Consider the following 15,724-nt stretch of genomic DNA (forward strand, 5'->3'; position numbering starts at 1 on the left):
GCCAATGTTACTTTATTGAGAGGCCTATTTCACTTAAAATTGTAATAAAATCAAATAAATTTGAGTGTCCCCAAAACCATTCACGCCTAAAATACACAGCAAAACTTTCAACCATAGAGTAAACCCCTCACATAGAGTGGAATCCCCTATGGAAGCGCATGAAACTTTATTCCTAACGGCCCAACTTGTTTTTGAGGGTTGAGTAAATATAATCCGAAGAACGATGTTTTTTTAATTTTTTGCATTTTTTATAAACTTACTTTTTTATCCAGATATTGTACATTATGATTAGGCGAACTTCTTAATTTAACACCTCGAAAACAAGACGTTGCGTACGAAAAGTGTTGACAAGTTTTCACTGGGTTACTCTTTGATCTCCACCCTCAGCGGAAATCCAAATAGTGACAGAAGTTAAACACAGAACCATCTATTTTGAAAAAAATTCATAGTCTCGTACCTCGAATGCGCTTTGCTGTTGACCCCTATAAAGTAGTCTTTCATTACACCAAATTGTGAATCGGTCTATCGGAAAACGAACACTTCTCTCGTAGGGTTATAAACTTCTGGTAACACGCAACGCGAGTCTGTAGGCCAGTATAGAGAACAGGAAATGATAGTAGAGATTTTGACACGTTCCAATTTAGTGGTTTTAGTTAGCTTATTCCTTAAGAACAAAGGGAAAAGTACAATGTTTACGTTTGGCCTGAATATTTGTAATTTAGGTTGTACTGGTTTACGGTCATTTGCAATGTTCTTTCTAAAAGTAATTTACTTATTGTTATATACTTTGTAATACAACTTAAAATGAAGAAATATTTTATAATCAAATAATATACGCGTTACAATTATAATTTTGTCTCTGTGGGAAAAATATCACTTAAATTTTATAATGAAATATTTGTGAAAAAGTAAAACACGAAATTTTGATCTCAATTTACTCAATAAATCGTGATATTTCACGATAAACGTTCTTCGTTTGTGTTCGCAACAATGAAATCTCCGATCGGAGCGTTTTTATTTCGTTGGCTAGTTTGGCCTTTTTCAAATTGGTCACAGTGTCGGACACTTGTGCCCAATCTGTTTCCAATAGAACAAGATTGACCGCCTTGTCGTTAACTTCCCGAATTAAGGACGAAAGTTGGGCTATTTTGGCGTTCAACTCTTCGATGTCGTCGTTGTGCAAGATTCGATTAGTTGAATGCTGTTTAACGTGGTCAATCTTGGAAAACGAGTACTCCATGGTCGTGTCACTGTCCGAATCGTCGTTGGAAGCGTCTTGCTTACCGCCAATGGAACTGGTACTATCAGTAGCACTGACGCTATCATCGGAACCAGTGTCGATAAACTTCACTATGTCCTCGTATCCGAAGGACTTGGCTACGTCAGAAGGGGTCTTACCACGTTCATTTTTAGCGTGGATGTTGGCACCGTTCCGAAGCAACTTGACGACTATGTTCTTGTTGCCAAGGCCACAGGCTAAGTGCAACGCCGTGTTCGTGTCCTCATCAGTTTCGTCAACGTGAGCTCCGTGGGCTAATAACCTACTTACGATCGGTTCGTGTTCGTAGATACACGCGATATGCAAAGCGGTTCCGCCATCCATAGATTTAAAATTGGCAAAGGCCCCTTTTTGGAGCAAATACGACACTACATTATCGTGGCCCTTTTTGGTGGCCATTTGCAACGGTGTTTCGCCATTAACCTGACAATTCACATACGCGCCGTGGCGAATCAATAACTTAACCACGTCGAGATGGTTCATCATGGCGGCTAAGCACAGCGGATGCGACGCGTTATGATCGTTGATTCTGGCCCCATTCTCGAGGAGCAACTGGACAATTCTGACGTCCCCCGCCTCGCTCGCCGCGTTAAGGGGGCTGAACAGGCCATCCGGATTCAGGTCAACCAACGCCCCTTTCTTTAGTAGCGCCGTGCACGCGTCGTACTGTCCCGCACGGGCCGCCTGGTACAAGTCGTGTCGTCCTAAGAAATCTTTTTTATTGGCCTCCAGCATATCCGCGATTTCACCAGAAGGGGAATATTCGCTACCGTTCTTGGCTCCGTACTGAAGTAGGATCTGGATAATGTGTTTGCTTCTCAACTGACAAGCAATGTCGAGTGGGGTGAAGCCTGAATAATCAATAGCTTTGACACATGCCCCGTATTGCAATAGACAAGTGACGACCCCGGTATGCCCCAAAACGATCGCCTCATGTAACGGGAAAGTGGAATCTTGGTTTTTCGAATTTGGTTCAGCACCGCGTTCTAATAAAAGTCGGACGACCTTCTCGTGCCCTTCACAGGACGCTTCGTAAAGAGGTGTTGGTTTAAAAATATCCTTCCCGTTTACTTCGGCTCCGTTGTCGATGAGGGTTTCACAAACTTCAAAATGTCCGAAGTGAGCTGCCAACGACAAGGCAGTAAGCGAGATTTCTGAAATAAGTATGACACTTTGTATTTAATTTATAATGATAGTCTGTTTTGACAATGATCATAAATTGTAAGGACGGACAATTATCCTCGAGTGGTTTCTCTGTCCCCAAATAATGAAGGGTTGTAGCTAACGAAAGATAAGGCGGTTATGGTTTGCTGACGATAAAAACTCTGCAGTAAAATTTACTATTATCAACACCTCAACGCGATTTCGATCGTATTTACTGAGTAATTTTACCAATGAGTGATGAGATTCCTATTTCAAAATCTTCTGCGACAGACTACCATTAACATAATTATTGGCATTTAGATAGATACCTCCTAAGATTTTAACTTCAATTACGCCTATCGCTTCGACATCCGCTCCAACGTTAAACAACTCTCGAACTTGATCGTTGTTCCCTTCCTTGACAGCGTAAATCAATTTCCAGTTCAAAGACATGATCGATCGGAACTATGCAGCTATCTTTAAATACAAATATTAAGTACAAATTTGATAGTTAATATTTTATCAATTTTGTTACGTACATTCATAAGTAACAATATCAATTAGTATGGCACTAAATGAAGCTGTGTTACGTACAATCTTAAGTAACAATATCAATTAGTATGACACTAAATGAAGATATGTTACGTACAATTATAAGTAACAATATCCATAAATATGACACTAAATGAAGCTGAGAGTGGTGTGTTTAACGTACAATCATACGTAGCAATATCATTAGAATAATAGTAGGTGAATCTGTGTAACGTACAATCATTAGTATCATAATACCCATAATTAATACCAAACTCCTTTGATTTATAACATTTTGAGTATAGTGTGTTTTGGATATGCCTGGGGAACTAGCTTTACACCTACGATGTGGAACTTATAATACGGCGGGGCCAACTTGTTATTACTATAATTATATTACCAAAGACACATACTTATATAAAAATATCATAGGCACCATTAATTTCCGTTCATTATTCGTCTAGGATTACAGTAGTGCAAAAAGTTTTAACCGCGATTGTTTTTGTGAAGGTAAAACTCGGCATTGGGTCTTAAGGAACCCTTTGATGCCCACCAACTACATTGGAACCAAACCATCAACTTATTAAGCTTGAGGAACTAGATTACTAGTTTCAATCTTAGACAGAAGTATTACGATCATACGCAGGAGCGGAAGACGCTGCCAGGGAGGGAGAACGTTATGTGCCAAGGAACGGTCAGCGGGCGGCAGGCAGTTCATCAGCGCGCCCCTGAGGCCTGAAAATTGGGGACCATGAAACATATATTGCTCCAGGTCACGGAGGACATCACATCCCCTACAGAGAGGAATGGGCGACCTTTGGAACCGGAACAGCACAGCCGGGGTGGGGAAACGGTCAGTCAGCTCTAAAACCAGTGGACGTTCCATGGAACGTCGAAGGCGCAAGCTCCAAAGAGCCAGATAACAAAGGGAGTGATGAACAGAGTACAGGAAGTGGCCCCCCGAGAGCGAATCCCAGTGAAGCTGCCAGGAGGAAAGGAGAGCAGTCCGAAAAATTATCCTGCAGTGGGGAACGTCAACTGGGGCAAAAACATAAGGGACAACATTCGACCCCACAGCATACTGCGCCGCACGGTCCGCCTGTTCGTTGCCTGGGATCCCGACATGCGCTGGAACCCAAAGGAAAGTGTAGCGAGTCGTTGGAGAGGCGCGAAGATGCCCCATCAGAGGAAACAAGAGCGGGTCGGTTTGATCGGTGCGCCTAAAGAGCGCGAGAGCAGACCGGGAATCCGAGCAGATTACCGCTTCATAAATTTTAGGATCTAGGAGCCAGACAATAGCCTGGACTATGGCAGTGAGCTCTACACGACAGATAGAGAGAAGTGCAGAGGTGCGAAAATAATAGGTGATATCGAGAGTGGCGGCATAAAAGGCGAGTCCTGAGTAGGAAACGGGAGCCGTCAGTGTAAACGACACACACCTCGGGGCCAAGTAGCATTAGCCGGTTCAGAAACTCGGTAGCCAACTCAGTGGGCAGGCAGACTGATTTAGCGTTGCGACACCAATCAAAATCGAAAGCAAATGGCAGGCACTCTTAAGAGTGTCCAGGAGTGCAAGTGTTGTAGACGAGGCAGTGCGCTCCATGACTAGAACCTGTCATGGAGCGCAGCAGACTAAGTAAACGTAGGCAGCGTGTACGTAGCAACACGATAAGAGGCCTCCAGGTGAGACGGCTATCGAAAAATACACCCAGATAACGGGCTGTACGAGCAAGAGGCAGCGCAAGTCCTTCCACACTGAGTGTGAAGAAGGCAGCAGGATTTCTTTTACGTGTAAAACACATTGCGATACATTTGGCCGGAGACAGGGGAAGACCCCGACGTTGAAGATAGGTGTTAGTTGCATCGAGCGCATCTTGCATGTGGTTATTTAGTAACCCCAGAGAAAGGCCAGTAAGAAAAGGCACAATATCATCAGCAAACATAGCCACCTGGATCACGGGAGGAAAAACCGAGGGCCAAGTCATTGAGGAGAAGACTGAATAACAGTGGACTGAGGACCGCGCCCTGCGGAACACCTCTGAGCAGGAGGAAAGGCACGGATAGGGACGAACGAATACGCACCCAAGCAGAACGCCCAGTCAGGTATGACCGAAAACACCAATCAGCCCAATGCGTTAGCTTGCGGAGGAGGAAATCCCGATAAGCATTCCCAAAGGCATCTTTGATGTCCAGGAAAACAGCGACACAGGAGTGTTTGGATAAAAGTGCGTGCTTCGCAACCTCACGCAACTGTACAACATTGTCAATACTGCGTCGGGCGCGACGAAAGCCGCACTGATAAGGTGATCGCTTCCAGCCACCAATCAAGGCGACGCTGGATGAGCCGTTCAAAAAGCTTCCCAAGAACCGACAGAAGGGTAATGGGGCGGTATGAGGAGGGGTCATCGGGGTTTTTCCCTGGTTTCAGGAAAGCCAGAACTATGCCAGTTTTCCAGGAGGAACGCATGAAGCCAGCCGACTAACCATCTTGCTTGGCATATACAATGACTGTAAGTACCGTATGGGGAAGATTCTTAGGTAGGAGAACAGAGATCCTGTCGGAACCCGGCGCCATGTTCTTCCTCCGAGCGAGGCAATGGCGGAGCTCGTTCGTTGAAAACGGAACTGAGAGGGCCTAAGGAGAATTCACCGGGAGAGGAACACTGAAACTGGCCCCCAACGTGCCCACGGCAAAGAAATGAGAAGCGAGAATGTCCGCTGCCTCCGCCGCCGAAGAGACTGGCCCAGCGGGCGAGCACAAAGGAGGAATGGGAGAGAGGGTTGTCACACCTTCGAACCACCGTACTTTATTCCAAAGAGACTTAACAGGGACTGAGCCAGCCAGAGACGAACTGTAGGACCACCTGGAAGCGGAACGGGCACGAAGGACTAATACCTTGGCTCGGGCCGTTAGCCGGCGAGCGGAAATGATATCCTCGCGCCGCGAAGTACGTGAGGCCCGATGTCGGGCCACAGCGGCGGCTTTCAAGGCAATGGAACAACGCGTGGACAACCAAGGTGGGGTTAGTGAGCGTGAACCAGGACAGCCGGCCCCCCGGTTTGGAATGGCTGCCTGAGTAGCAGAAAGAACCTTACTCGTAAAAAGCTCCACAGTATCTTCGATCAAAGCAGCCGGAGTCCAACTACCGAAAGCCCGGTGAATCAGAGTCCGGTACAAGGGCCAGTCGGCTTTTGCATAATTCCACTGAGGGGGGAATCTACCAATGGGGTAACAGTCAGAGAGCAGCGATTGCGGAGAGGTAAGTGATCACTGCACATAGGCGACAGATCGGCACTTACGAAAGTCAGATCGATGGCCGAATCATTTTGAACTATATTACGTTTTCGGGTCGGGGAGCCGTCATTAAGTAGGGTCAAGCTATCAAATTGTTCAAACCATTCCGTCACCAAGATGCCCTGGGCATCAGCTGTGGGACTGCCCCACAAGGGATGGAGGGCATTTAAATCACCTAGTAAAACGCACGAAGTACCCAAACATGGTTGCAGTAAATCAAAGTCGGGCCTAGGAGCTGAGCCATGGGAATCGTACACACTGGCCACCACCGTCCAGCTGTTGTTCAGGAAGCAAGAAACTGCCACCACCTCTAACGAAGCGAATAGACGATAAGATCAAAAGCGCAACACCGCCGCCCTGTCGGCCATTCCGATCACAACGATAAATCGAATAACGACCGAAACGGATATTGATTGAAGAGGAATCAGATAAGTGGGTTTCTTGTAAACCTACCATTAACGGATCTAACTTCCGAACAAGTTGCGTGAAGAAACCCAAATGGGTCCGGACCCCCCCAATATTCCACTGAAGAGTGGTATAATCAGTGGGATTCATCCTCAAAAATGGATTTGTCCACCCCACTCACTTCATCGTCCCAGGAGGACTAGGAAACAACAGGAATATCACGCAGCGGCAGTAGGGCCTCACCGTCGATCCGGGAGAGATTGGCAAAGCATTTCTTAGCCGATTGAAGAATATGTACAGCAGGTTGGCGGTTGCGACGGGGGTCTTTAAGAATGTTAGCGAGATCAGCGAGAAAAGCAACAAGTACATCCGTCACTACAGGGATATCACCCTCTAACTGGGGTTGAGGCTCTGGCTGTAGGGCGGGAGAAGGGATCAGCACGAAGTAAACCCAATAATGGTTTGGCGGGGGTCCTAGCGGGAGGCTGAGGGAACTCGTGAGAGCCCGCACAAAAAGTGGGGGTCGAAGGAACAGCACGTTCTTTTTAGGCTACAGAAATGCGAGCCTCCGAGAAAGAAATACCTTTGGACACTTGCGTCTGTTTGACGACAAGTTCCTTACTGTATACGGGACAAGAGCGAGAGAAACTAGGGTGCGGGCCTTTACACTGGAGACGGCAAGATATTTTTTTACAACTATCAGGATCAGAGTGGATTTCGCTACACCGGGGACACCGTTTCGATTCAGGTGGCTGACGACAACGCTTGTCAGAGTGACCATAACGCAAACAACGACGACAACACAATGGGCGATCTTCGAATGGCAAAACATAAAACAGCTCACTATATATCTGCACACGCTCTGGGACAAAAGAGTTAAACCCAAGGAGAAACACCCTGCTGTTCTGGCCTAGACGGCGACATTCTACCAGGGACTCAGCCTTGAAGGAAATTTCGTTCTTCACTTCCGTATCAGAATAGGACAAAGTAACATGTATAATCTTACGACGTTGAAGAAACGAAAGATTCGGGGCATCCACCTATTCAACGGGACAACTACCCAGTTCGCTAACTTGGCGGAGTTTACCGGCAGCTGTGGAATTTACAGGAGTGATAGAAACCTTACCATTGGAAAAACGGATATCGGAGACATCGGCTCTGTTGAAGTGGACACGGTAAGTTCCCACTTTACCTGTTCAACATGGGGCATATTGCATCCCCCAAATGCATATGCGGTGCTCTGGAAGCAGACTCGGAGCATTATGTTCGTAATTGTCCCAAAACGAACCATTTGATAAGAAGACCACTCCAAGCGGATGCTCTTAGAAATCTGGATAACGAAACGATCAACGATCTTGAACGTGTAATGCGTTATATCGTTGTGAATTTTGACGAACTCACGAGTGAGTCATGAGTAGGTGTTACAAATATACGGGTGTATATTTGTTTTGTGTACGTCGTTTAGGAAGCGTTTCCTAATTTTGTATACAGGTCGACGGCTCGGCCGGGACAAATGATGAAAAACCCCTGTAATGCTTAGGCGGTGCATGGGGTATATAAATACAATAGTCTGATGTTGAAGGAAGTGGAGGGGACCACGTCCTTGGCGGACAAAGCGAGAGGCTTGGCGGAATCCGATGAGACGAAAATAAGGGGAGGAATGGACGAAACGTGGCCCACCTTTACCGGCGGATCCGGATAAGGCAAGTCTTCGGGGCGAGACCGCTTAGGTAGCATACTGTCCCGCTAAGGGTTTGAAAAAGAGAAACCCGCAAGCGCGAAAGCAAAAGCGGGGACACAAAGTAAAAGGATTTCAAACAAACAAAATGAGTTACCTTCTCGCACCGGCCGCAACTCGATGCAAGGGATAGAGAATAGGAGCGGCCTAGGCCTATAGAAAAAGCTAGCCCTAAGAGGAAGAGAAAACACACTGCGGAGATAAAAGGAGACCGAGAAACAGCGACACAAAACAACGTCGCTATAAAAACAAGGCCCTAAAAAACGGGGAAGCTAAACTACGCAGCAGGAAATAAAGATAACCTCTGAAGATAGGGTTTTGTACCTTTTGGATAAGGTAGGACTGATTACGAAATATATTTAATGGCAAGATGTTACTATTTTTTTCAAGTGTGTTTTTAACTTTTTATACCAACATCCTAACTGGAACGGGGTTAAGATATGGGGTTTTGGGTAGGTAAAATATATATTTTTTAGGCATATACCGGGGATAATTAGGGTTTTTAGGGTAAAATACATTATTTTACGAGAAAAAAGTCTGTTTTGTGAAATGAAAATTAGGGGGGGGGGGGGGTATTTATATATCGTGGTAATCAGTCTTTCTATAATTCTTAACTGCGTCACCTGAGAGAAAAAAACCATGTAACGGTTTGGCGGCTATTTTGAGAATTTTTTCAAATGTAGGACATAGTGAAGGCACGTGTGTTTTAAAAGCTGATATCTTCGGGAATATATATGATAAAAAATAGCGGTTCTCACCTTTAGTATCAGAATTTATCATACAAATAAATAAAAGTATTTATTTTTTTACACTGCCTAGTACTAGGCCTAAAAGTCCTTAAGACTTGGCCATACAAACTCTTTTGTACAAACCCTTCTGTGTAAATAAATGAACTTTTGGTACTAACGGCAGGGTTGTAGAGAGGTGGTTCGATCACTTAGATTTTTTATTTGGCGAAATATTTTTCTAACACGATGGCGCTAGTGACACTAACAAGGAGACGACCCGAGGTGTTACACACCGTTTTGTTCAAACTCGAGGGAGTAGTAGCCCTTCATGTAACTTGAAAAATCCTAAAGGGATTTTATTCAATGGGCATGTTATTTTCCATTTGAAAATTTCCATTTTATGTTTTCAAAAACATTTTTCGTTGCCATGGCAAAACCGTTGCCCATTGAATAAAATCCCTTTAGGATTTTTCAAGTCACATGAAGGTCTACCACTCCCCCGAGTTTGAACAAAATCGGTGTGTAACACCTCGGGTCGTCTCCTTGTAAGTAGCCCCTACAGATATTTTGTGGCCTTTACCTCATTACACTGGAGTAACTACGGAAAGGGAACACTACCAAGTTATCGTGTCGATCGATCTCGGTTCTTTATGATCTCTAAATAAGTTACTTGTCACTTTGTTAAAAATTCATTAGCAATTTATGTTTTGAAAATTGCGAACCATCTAAGCAAACCTCGAAGCAAACCTCGAAGCAAACCTCGAAGCAAACCTCGAAGCAAACCTAAGGTAATTAAGAGCCAAAAGGCAAAACTACGGTCAGTGTTATTCCTTTATTAATTCTAGTACAAAATTTGTATTTTAGTTCAAATAAATATCTGATAAACTGAAATTTAATGTTCGCTAATTATAAATATTACAAAAATAAATTTCCTTAAAATTAACACGTGTAAAAACGAAACAGAAATTAAAGCGATCCCAGTTAGCTTGTAAAATTTAAATTTCCCGCTATCTCCTATAAATTAGGCTGCACCTCAGTACTAACGCCCATAAGTACACAGTGTTGGGCGTGCCATCTATTTGCCACTTTTTCTTTAGCCAAACTCTCCTATGGAAGTGATCGAACCATCTCTGTACAACCCTGCTAACGGTGTGAAAATAGGAGCTTTGGGCGTTTTTTAAGGAAAACACTTTGATTTACGTGATAGATTAAGCCAAGAAAGAACCAAACACTTGTTTTTTGAGAAAAAACATTTTTCGAAGAAAATTTTAGTGCTATATCAATTGCAGTTCATGAGAATACTGTTTTAGTATTTGTAATGTCGAAATATCGCTTTATCGGATACTATCTATATACAGTCATACGATGTTACTTACTTGTTATTGAGATTTCACTTGATACGATGTCCTCTAGGTCGCGATGCTATAAGGCCAACCGAGATTAGCAAGAGCGGTGCTGGGGGGCGCTGCGGTTAGGTTAGGTTAAGTAAAGTTAGGTTAGGTTAGGTTGGCGGTTAAAAGTTTTACGTTTCTGTTATCCCAATCAGGAATCGTAACAATTGCAATCGAAGCGAGGGGCTATCCAATGTTGCAAATTTTGTACACCTGATTTCAGATTTCACGTGATTTCACTTTTGATTTAACGTTATGAAAGCTACTGATTTGACGGGATTTCAGTGATTTCACTGCTGATTTGTACACCTGATTTCAAAAGTGGTTAGCCCCTCGAATCGTAGGGACTATAGTACGCGCAAGTATTAATTTTAATAATAATCACATATTTAAAAAAAACAGATTATTGCAAACAAATTTAAAATTCCCCTCTAAAATACAATATATTTGGTCCCCACCAAAATCCCATATTTTTCGCCCTTGTTCCGACTCCCGTGATGATGTTGGGATAAAAACACACATTAGAAAAAGTTAGTTATATTTTGTCGTTAAATCTATTTCGTCATCAGTCCTACCTTATATAAAACGTACACAAATCTCGAAATATGAAGTATTTTCCGAAGTAAAAATCGCTCGAAAGTAACAATTTTTATATTTATCATATCTTTTTAAATAATATATTTCGATTAAACCTTTTGCATTACTGTAATCCTTGACGAATAATAAACCGAAAAAATCTTTAAAAAAATTCCCAACAAAGTTGGTTGAGGTATTTTTGTTATCTTATCCTCTACTTGGAATCCTTATCGCGGCAGATTTTCGTCTCGATGTGGCAGACTGACGGTTTTTTTTCCGTCACTATGATATGGTTAAATTAACAAACAACAACGTGAGAGGGGAGCTAACTTAATGCTAGTTTTACAAGGTTTTTAAATAGCTTAGTATGTCTGGGGTATATTGTTCCGTTTTAAATTGTTAAACATCGAAAACAAGAAATCCTCGTTTATCTTTTTTTTAAAGAAAAAGACCGGTAAATTCGCATTTTCATTAGATAGGCTTATTGGTATATTAACTTCATTTACATTTTAATTCCATTTTGTGGCTGAAAAATTTCAATAATGATGGGCTTACAAATAAATCTACGGAATATTTACACGTTAGCCATCGAATTTGCGCGAATCATTTCATTGATGACAGTTTTATGAATATTAGAACTAAATATAGGCTCACACCATCCGCTGTTCCAACAATATTCAGTCTTAATGACTTTACACTATTAGAATTTTCCTAAAATGGTTATTCAAAAAAGACTTTGTAACCCCTGTTGCTGCCCTAAGCACTATAAACATTTTGATGCCCCCTGGGCCCCTATGGAGTAATGAACACCGTAATTAACAGTAAAATTTAATTTTAATTTTGGAAATGACTAAATCGCACTCGGAACTTTAGAAAACCGTATACCCGCAGAAATGTGTCGTAACAAACTTCTAGTTCAACTAAATTCAAATCCTGAAATTGATGTACCCCGTACCGGTTTCATTATCAAAAATTAATTTAAAAAATATACATAAGTATTGTCAAATTAGGAAAGTATGTTTAAGCCACGAATAAAGACTATAAGGGTAATAAGCATTCATTACAATGCAGCCATCTGAACAAAGGGAATGGATCCTGCTCTGACTCAGCTGAAACCACCATAAATAAAAGAAAAAATTCGAAAAACTGACGTTGCGGCGGCTCTATGGAGACTATGTTTGCAATCGTGAGCAGTGGTAGTGGGCACCCCTGAAAATCGAGCGAGGGGACACGAAGGTAGAAACACCGTGATTACTCGTTGTCAATTTTTGAGAGTAGAAATTCCCTCTATTTTCTTAAATTTTGACTATTTAAGTTTCGGAATAGTGTTTAATAGAAACTTTTTTGTTGCCCCCAATTCTCTTGTTGCCCTAAGCAATTCCTTATCTCGTTAATGGTTAATCCAGCCCAGGCAACCAAAAACTAACGCTACGCACCCATTGGTTCGCCATTGAAAACAGACGCTAAAACAGACGCTATATGTTTTCCTCGTCGTTACCCAACCCCGGTAGAAACAGTCAACATTCTATAAAGGGAAGAGACATTTCCATCGCACCATCATATTTTAATTCCAAATGGCTTTCAATTCTTGGCTATAAATGGATCCATTTGGAGGCGTTCTAGCCGTTTGAATCAAACAGATATGAGAGTTCATTACACCAGATAAAAGTGTATGTAACAGATACAGTAAGACAAACACATTTCCTCCATTAAATTGGTAATTTCTAAATCACAAGTCAGAAAGTAAGTTTTTTTTATATAAAAGGCCACTAAAGCTTATAGAAATGTTTGCAGATTTAACCATTTAATAAATAAAATATTAACACAAGCAGTTAAATTTCGTTTATTCGCATTTTACAATAGTTTGTTCAAATATTAATCTGCTCAATGAGCCAAGTTTGGATACTTATAATATTTCAAATCTGGTTATTCCTTCCCAGCTGTGCGACGGCGTGTCTCCGAATGAGGCGGGGTGGCCCTTAGGGTCGCAGTGTGCCCGTTGTCCCCCTTTTGGTGCATTTACTCCCCGGTTCGACTTCCGTAATTTGGTCTGTCGGCGGTGCTAGAGTATCTATTCTTCTAGATAGCTGTGTGGCCGTGCCATTGCTGCGCCATTCGAAGGGTTAGATGGCTGGCATCTAAGGTGCGACTGTCAGCAGTAGCTTTCCCTTGCTCTATATGGCTGTTGGTCACCCGTTAGGACTGTGGAAGCTAACGCTGGGTATTGTGAGTGGGCTTCTGGCCATATGAGATGATACGATATCTCAGCTGCATCGGTGTATCAGTTCTGAACCAATATCATTTTGTTGATTTTTTTATCTATTCCATAAAATGGCTTCTGTCACGAAAATGGCGATAGCTAGTATGATGCCACACATCCAGATTCCGAAAATAGGGGACAAGAAATTCCAGGATAGTGGTCCCAATTCCTTCATCAATTCCATTTCATTCAGGAGAAAATCTTTCTCAAAAGCACTGTCATACCTTCTTGCTGGTAACCCTTGATCAGTTTCAAAGAAACGTAAATGTCTAAAACAATTAATTCGGTTGGCATAAATTAGTTATTTTCATAAATTGAATTTCAGTTTGAATACTAAATATAATCTTATTAACAAATAACTTCTATAAACAGGGCAAATTCATATCTTAAAATCGTTAATCTCAACCTCTAAAAGGGCGACTTTTTGCATCGTAAATTTGTGCCATCACCATTTTCAAATCATTTATTATACGATTTAGTCTAGTTTATATTTGAGGTCTCCTTTTTAAAGGTAGAGATTGTAATGTTTTCCTGGTTAAGATAGCAAATTACCCATCCTGACCAGCATAATCTATAACGCTTCAAATAACTCTAATCAAAACTGTTTTATGATTTAGGGCGATTCAGAACGCAAAGGTTTAATGATTAAAAACACGTTTAATATTAACATAAAATACTTACAAAACAATTAAAACACTACTAAAAAGCTAAACGGCCAAAGTTCCTACGCTAAACGCTATCCTAAATTTTTATACTAAAAGGTTATTAAAACCATATACTAATTACCAATTCTTTAGGTTATACATTAAATAAAATGATTAAAACAGCACTGACATTAAGTGGAAGATATAAACAGCAATCTTGGTTATTTTTCGGTTCGGTAGTGACGAGTAGTTTTAGATTTCTAAAACTAGGTTTTTGACGAACAAAAACGGGGTACCCCACTAATAACCTAACGCGCGACTAGTTATCGAAAGCGGAGACAAACTCCTCAATACGGCGAACACGAAGTTCTTGATAATGCCAACGAATGGCCTACGCGTGCAATCTGGGTAACCCAGCGAGTCAAATGTTACTTATCTCTGCGTGGGCTCATTAGAGCGTCGGCTCCGGCGTCCTATGGCTGCTGGGGTCGATCCCGTCGACAGAGCGTAGTTGGTGGCTGGTCGAAGAGTCCCATCGGTGAACGAAAACTACATTTTCGGCAACTACTTGACGACTGCCCTAATTTAAACTGTTCACGACTGTGGAGCGTAGAGTTTCAGCTTCTGGTCCAAGTCGGATTGATGTGGTTAGTCCAAGTTCGTTCTGCCGCTTTACGCTTCTCACTTATTTTTCTTTCCCGTCCAGTATTTCACCACACTTTGTAAACTTTCCCATCTACGTCACTACCGTCCGGGTATTTTCACAAATCGCGATATTTTGAACCGTACGGAATCTTCTCGAAACATTTGAAAGTAGCTATATACATACTTAGAAAAACTATAACAAAAGGGTTAAACCCTCGCGTTCTATTGTTAAGAAAGAGGAGACGTTCTAGGGTAAAAACCATCTGGCCAGGAGCGGAAATAGTTGATTTTATAAAATAAAAAGTGGTCTTGCCCAACTTGTTAAACTGTTGCTCTTACGTCACAAAACCCAGCTTTATTAGTGTATTCTTCGCACGAGCTATTTGCACGCGCTCTAGAAAAAGCTATATTCCTCGCGACTGTAGCGCGCGCTCGTAGGCTTGTCAAAGTAAGAGACTGTGACGTAAGAGCAACATTTCAACAAGAAGGCCACGTTACTTTATAAAAAGAACTATTGACGGATTTTGAAATGACGTTTTAGCGCGCGACACTACCCGTACATGTCTTGGGCACACAGCCTTCTTTGTGTGCTTTTTTGACCATAACATGTAGAGGTATTTTCACGCGCAAAATGAATTTTAAAAGCCGTCAATCTTTCCCAACATTCCCTTTCCTAACGTTTTGGGAATTATGTTTTAGGCCTATAGTATAATATTTACATTATTATGGCGATGTTAATTATTTATTTTAATTAACCCAAAACTATCGTTACAAGATCATTATTAATTAAAATGGTTATTTTGGGCTCTACTGATATCAGCTGAAGGCAAACACCAATTTTCGTCAAATTACCGCAAAGCATTAAAAGAGTACACACCAACATTGCCTTAAATTATCTACCTCCCGAAGTAACATATAATATTTGCAATGAAATTTTTGAAAATTCAGTACATGATGTTTTTAGCCAGGCACTATTTTTCTAACGAAAAGTATTTTAAATATTTTCGAGAGCCTGGAAAGGTAAGTTTCCAGCGAATAACATAAGCATGTTTGAAGTGCAGAGCCGAATTAAGGGCAGGGATCACAAAG

At 41.9% G+C, this 15,724-nt stretch overlaps 1 protein-coding gene across 4 annotated transcripts; it reads right to left on the bottom strand.

Annotated features, from left to right (window-relative positions):
- Window positions 1-896: 896 nt before the first annotated feature.
- Window positions 897-8,599, bottom strand: LOC149944535 (uncharacterized). 4 transcript variants are annotated; one of them, XM_090174787.1, is made up of 4 exons: window positions 8,489-8,582; window positions 2,962-3,019; window positions 2,752-2,895; window positions 897-2,433 (listed from the first exon to the last, which is right to left on the bottom strand). In XM_090174787.1, exons 3-4 carry the CDS (start codon window positions 2,873-2,875, stop codon window positions 935-937), a joined length of 1,623 nt encoding a protein of 540 aa, XP_090030913.1. In that variant the 5' UTR covers window positions 2,876-2,895; window positions 2,962-3,019; window positions 8,489-8,582; the 3' UTR covers window positions 897-934. The 4 variants fall into 4 exon arrangements, with proteins under 4 accessions (XP_090030913.1, XP_090030912.1, XP_090030911.1 ...); XM_090174786.1 differs by having other exon boundaries at window positions 2,752-2,899; XM_090174785.1 differs by lacking the exon at window positions 2,962-3,019 and having other exon boundaries at window positions 2,752-2,899; window positions 8,489-8,599.
- Between the last annotated feature and the right edge of the window lie 7,125 nt (window positions 8,600-15,724).

Source organism: Leiobunum rupestre, chromosome 5 (assembly GCF_980474605.1).
Source record: "Leiobunum rupestre chromosome 5, qqLeiRupe1.1.hap1, whole genome shotgun sequence".
NCBI classification, from domain to species: Eukaryota; Metazoa; Arthropoda; class Arachnida; order Opiliones; family Sclerosomatidae; genus Leiobunum; species Leiobunum rupestre.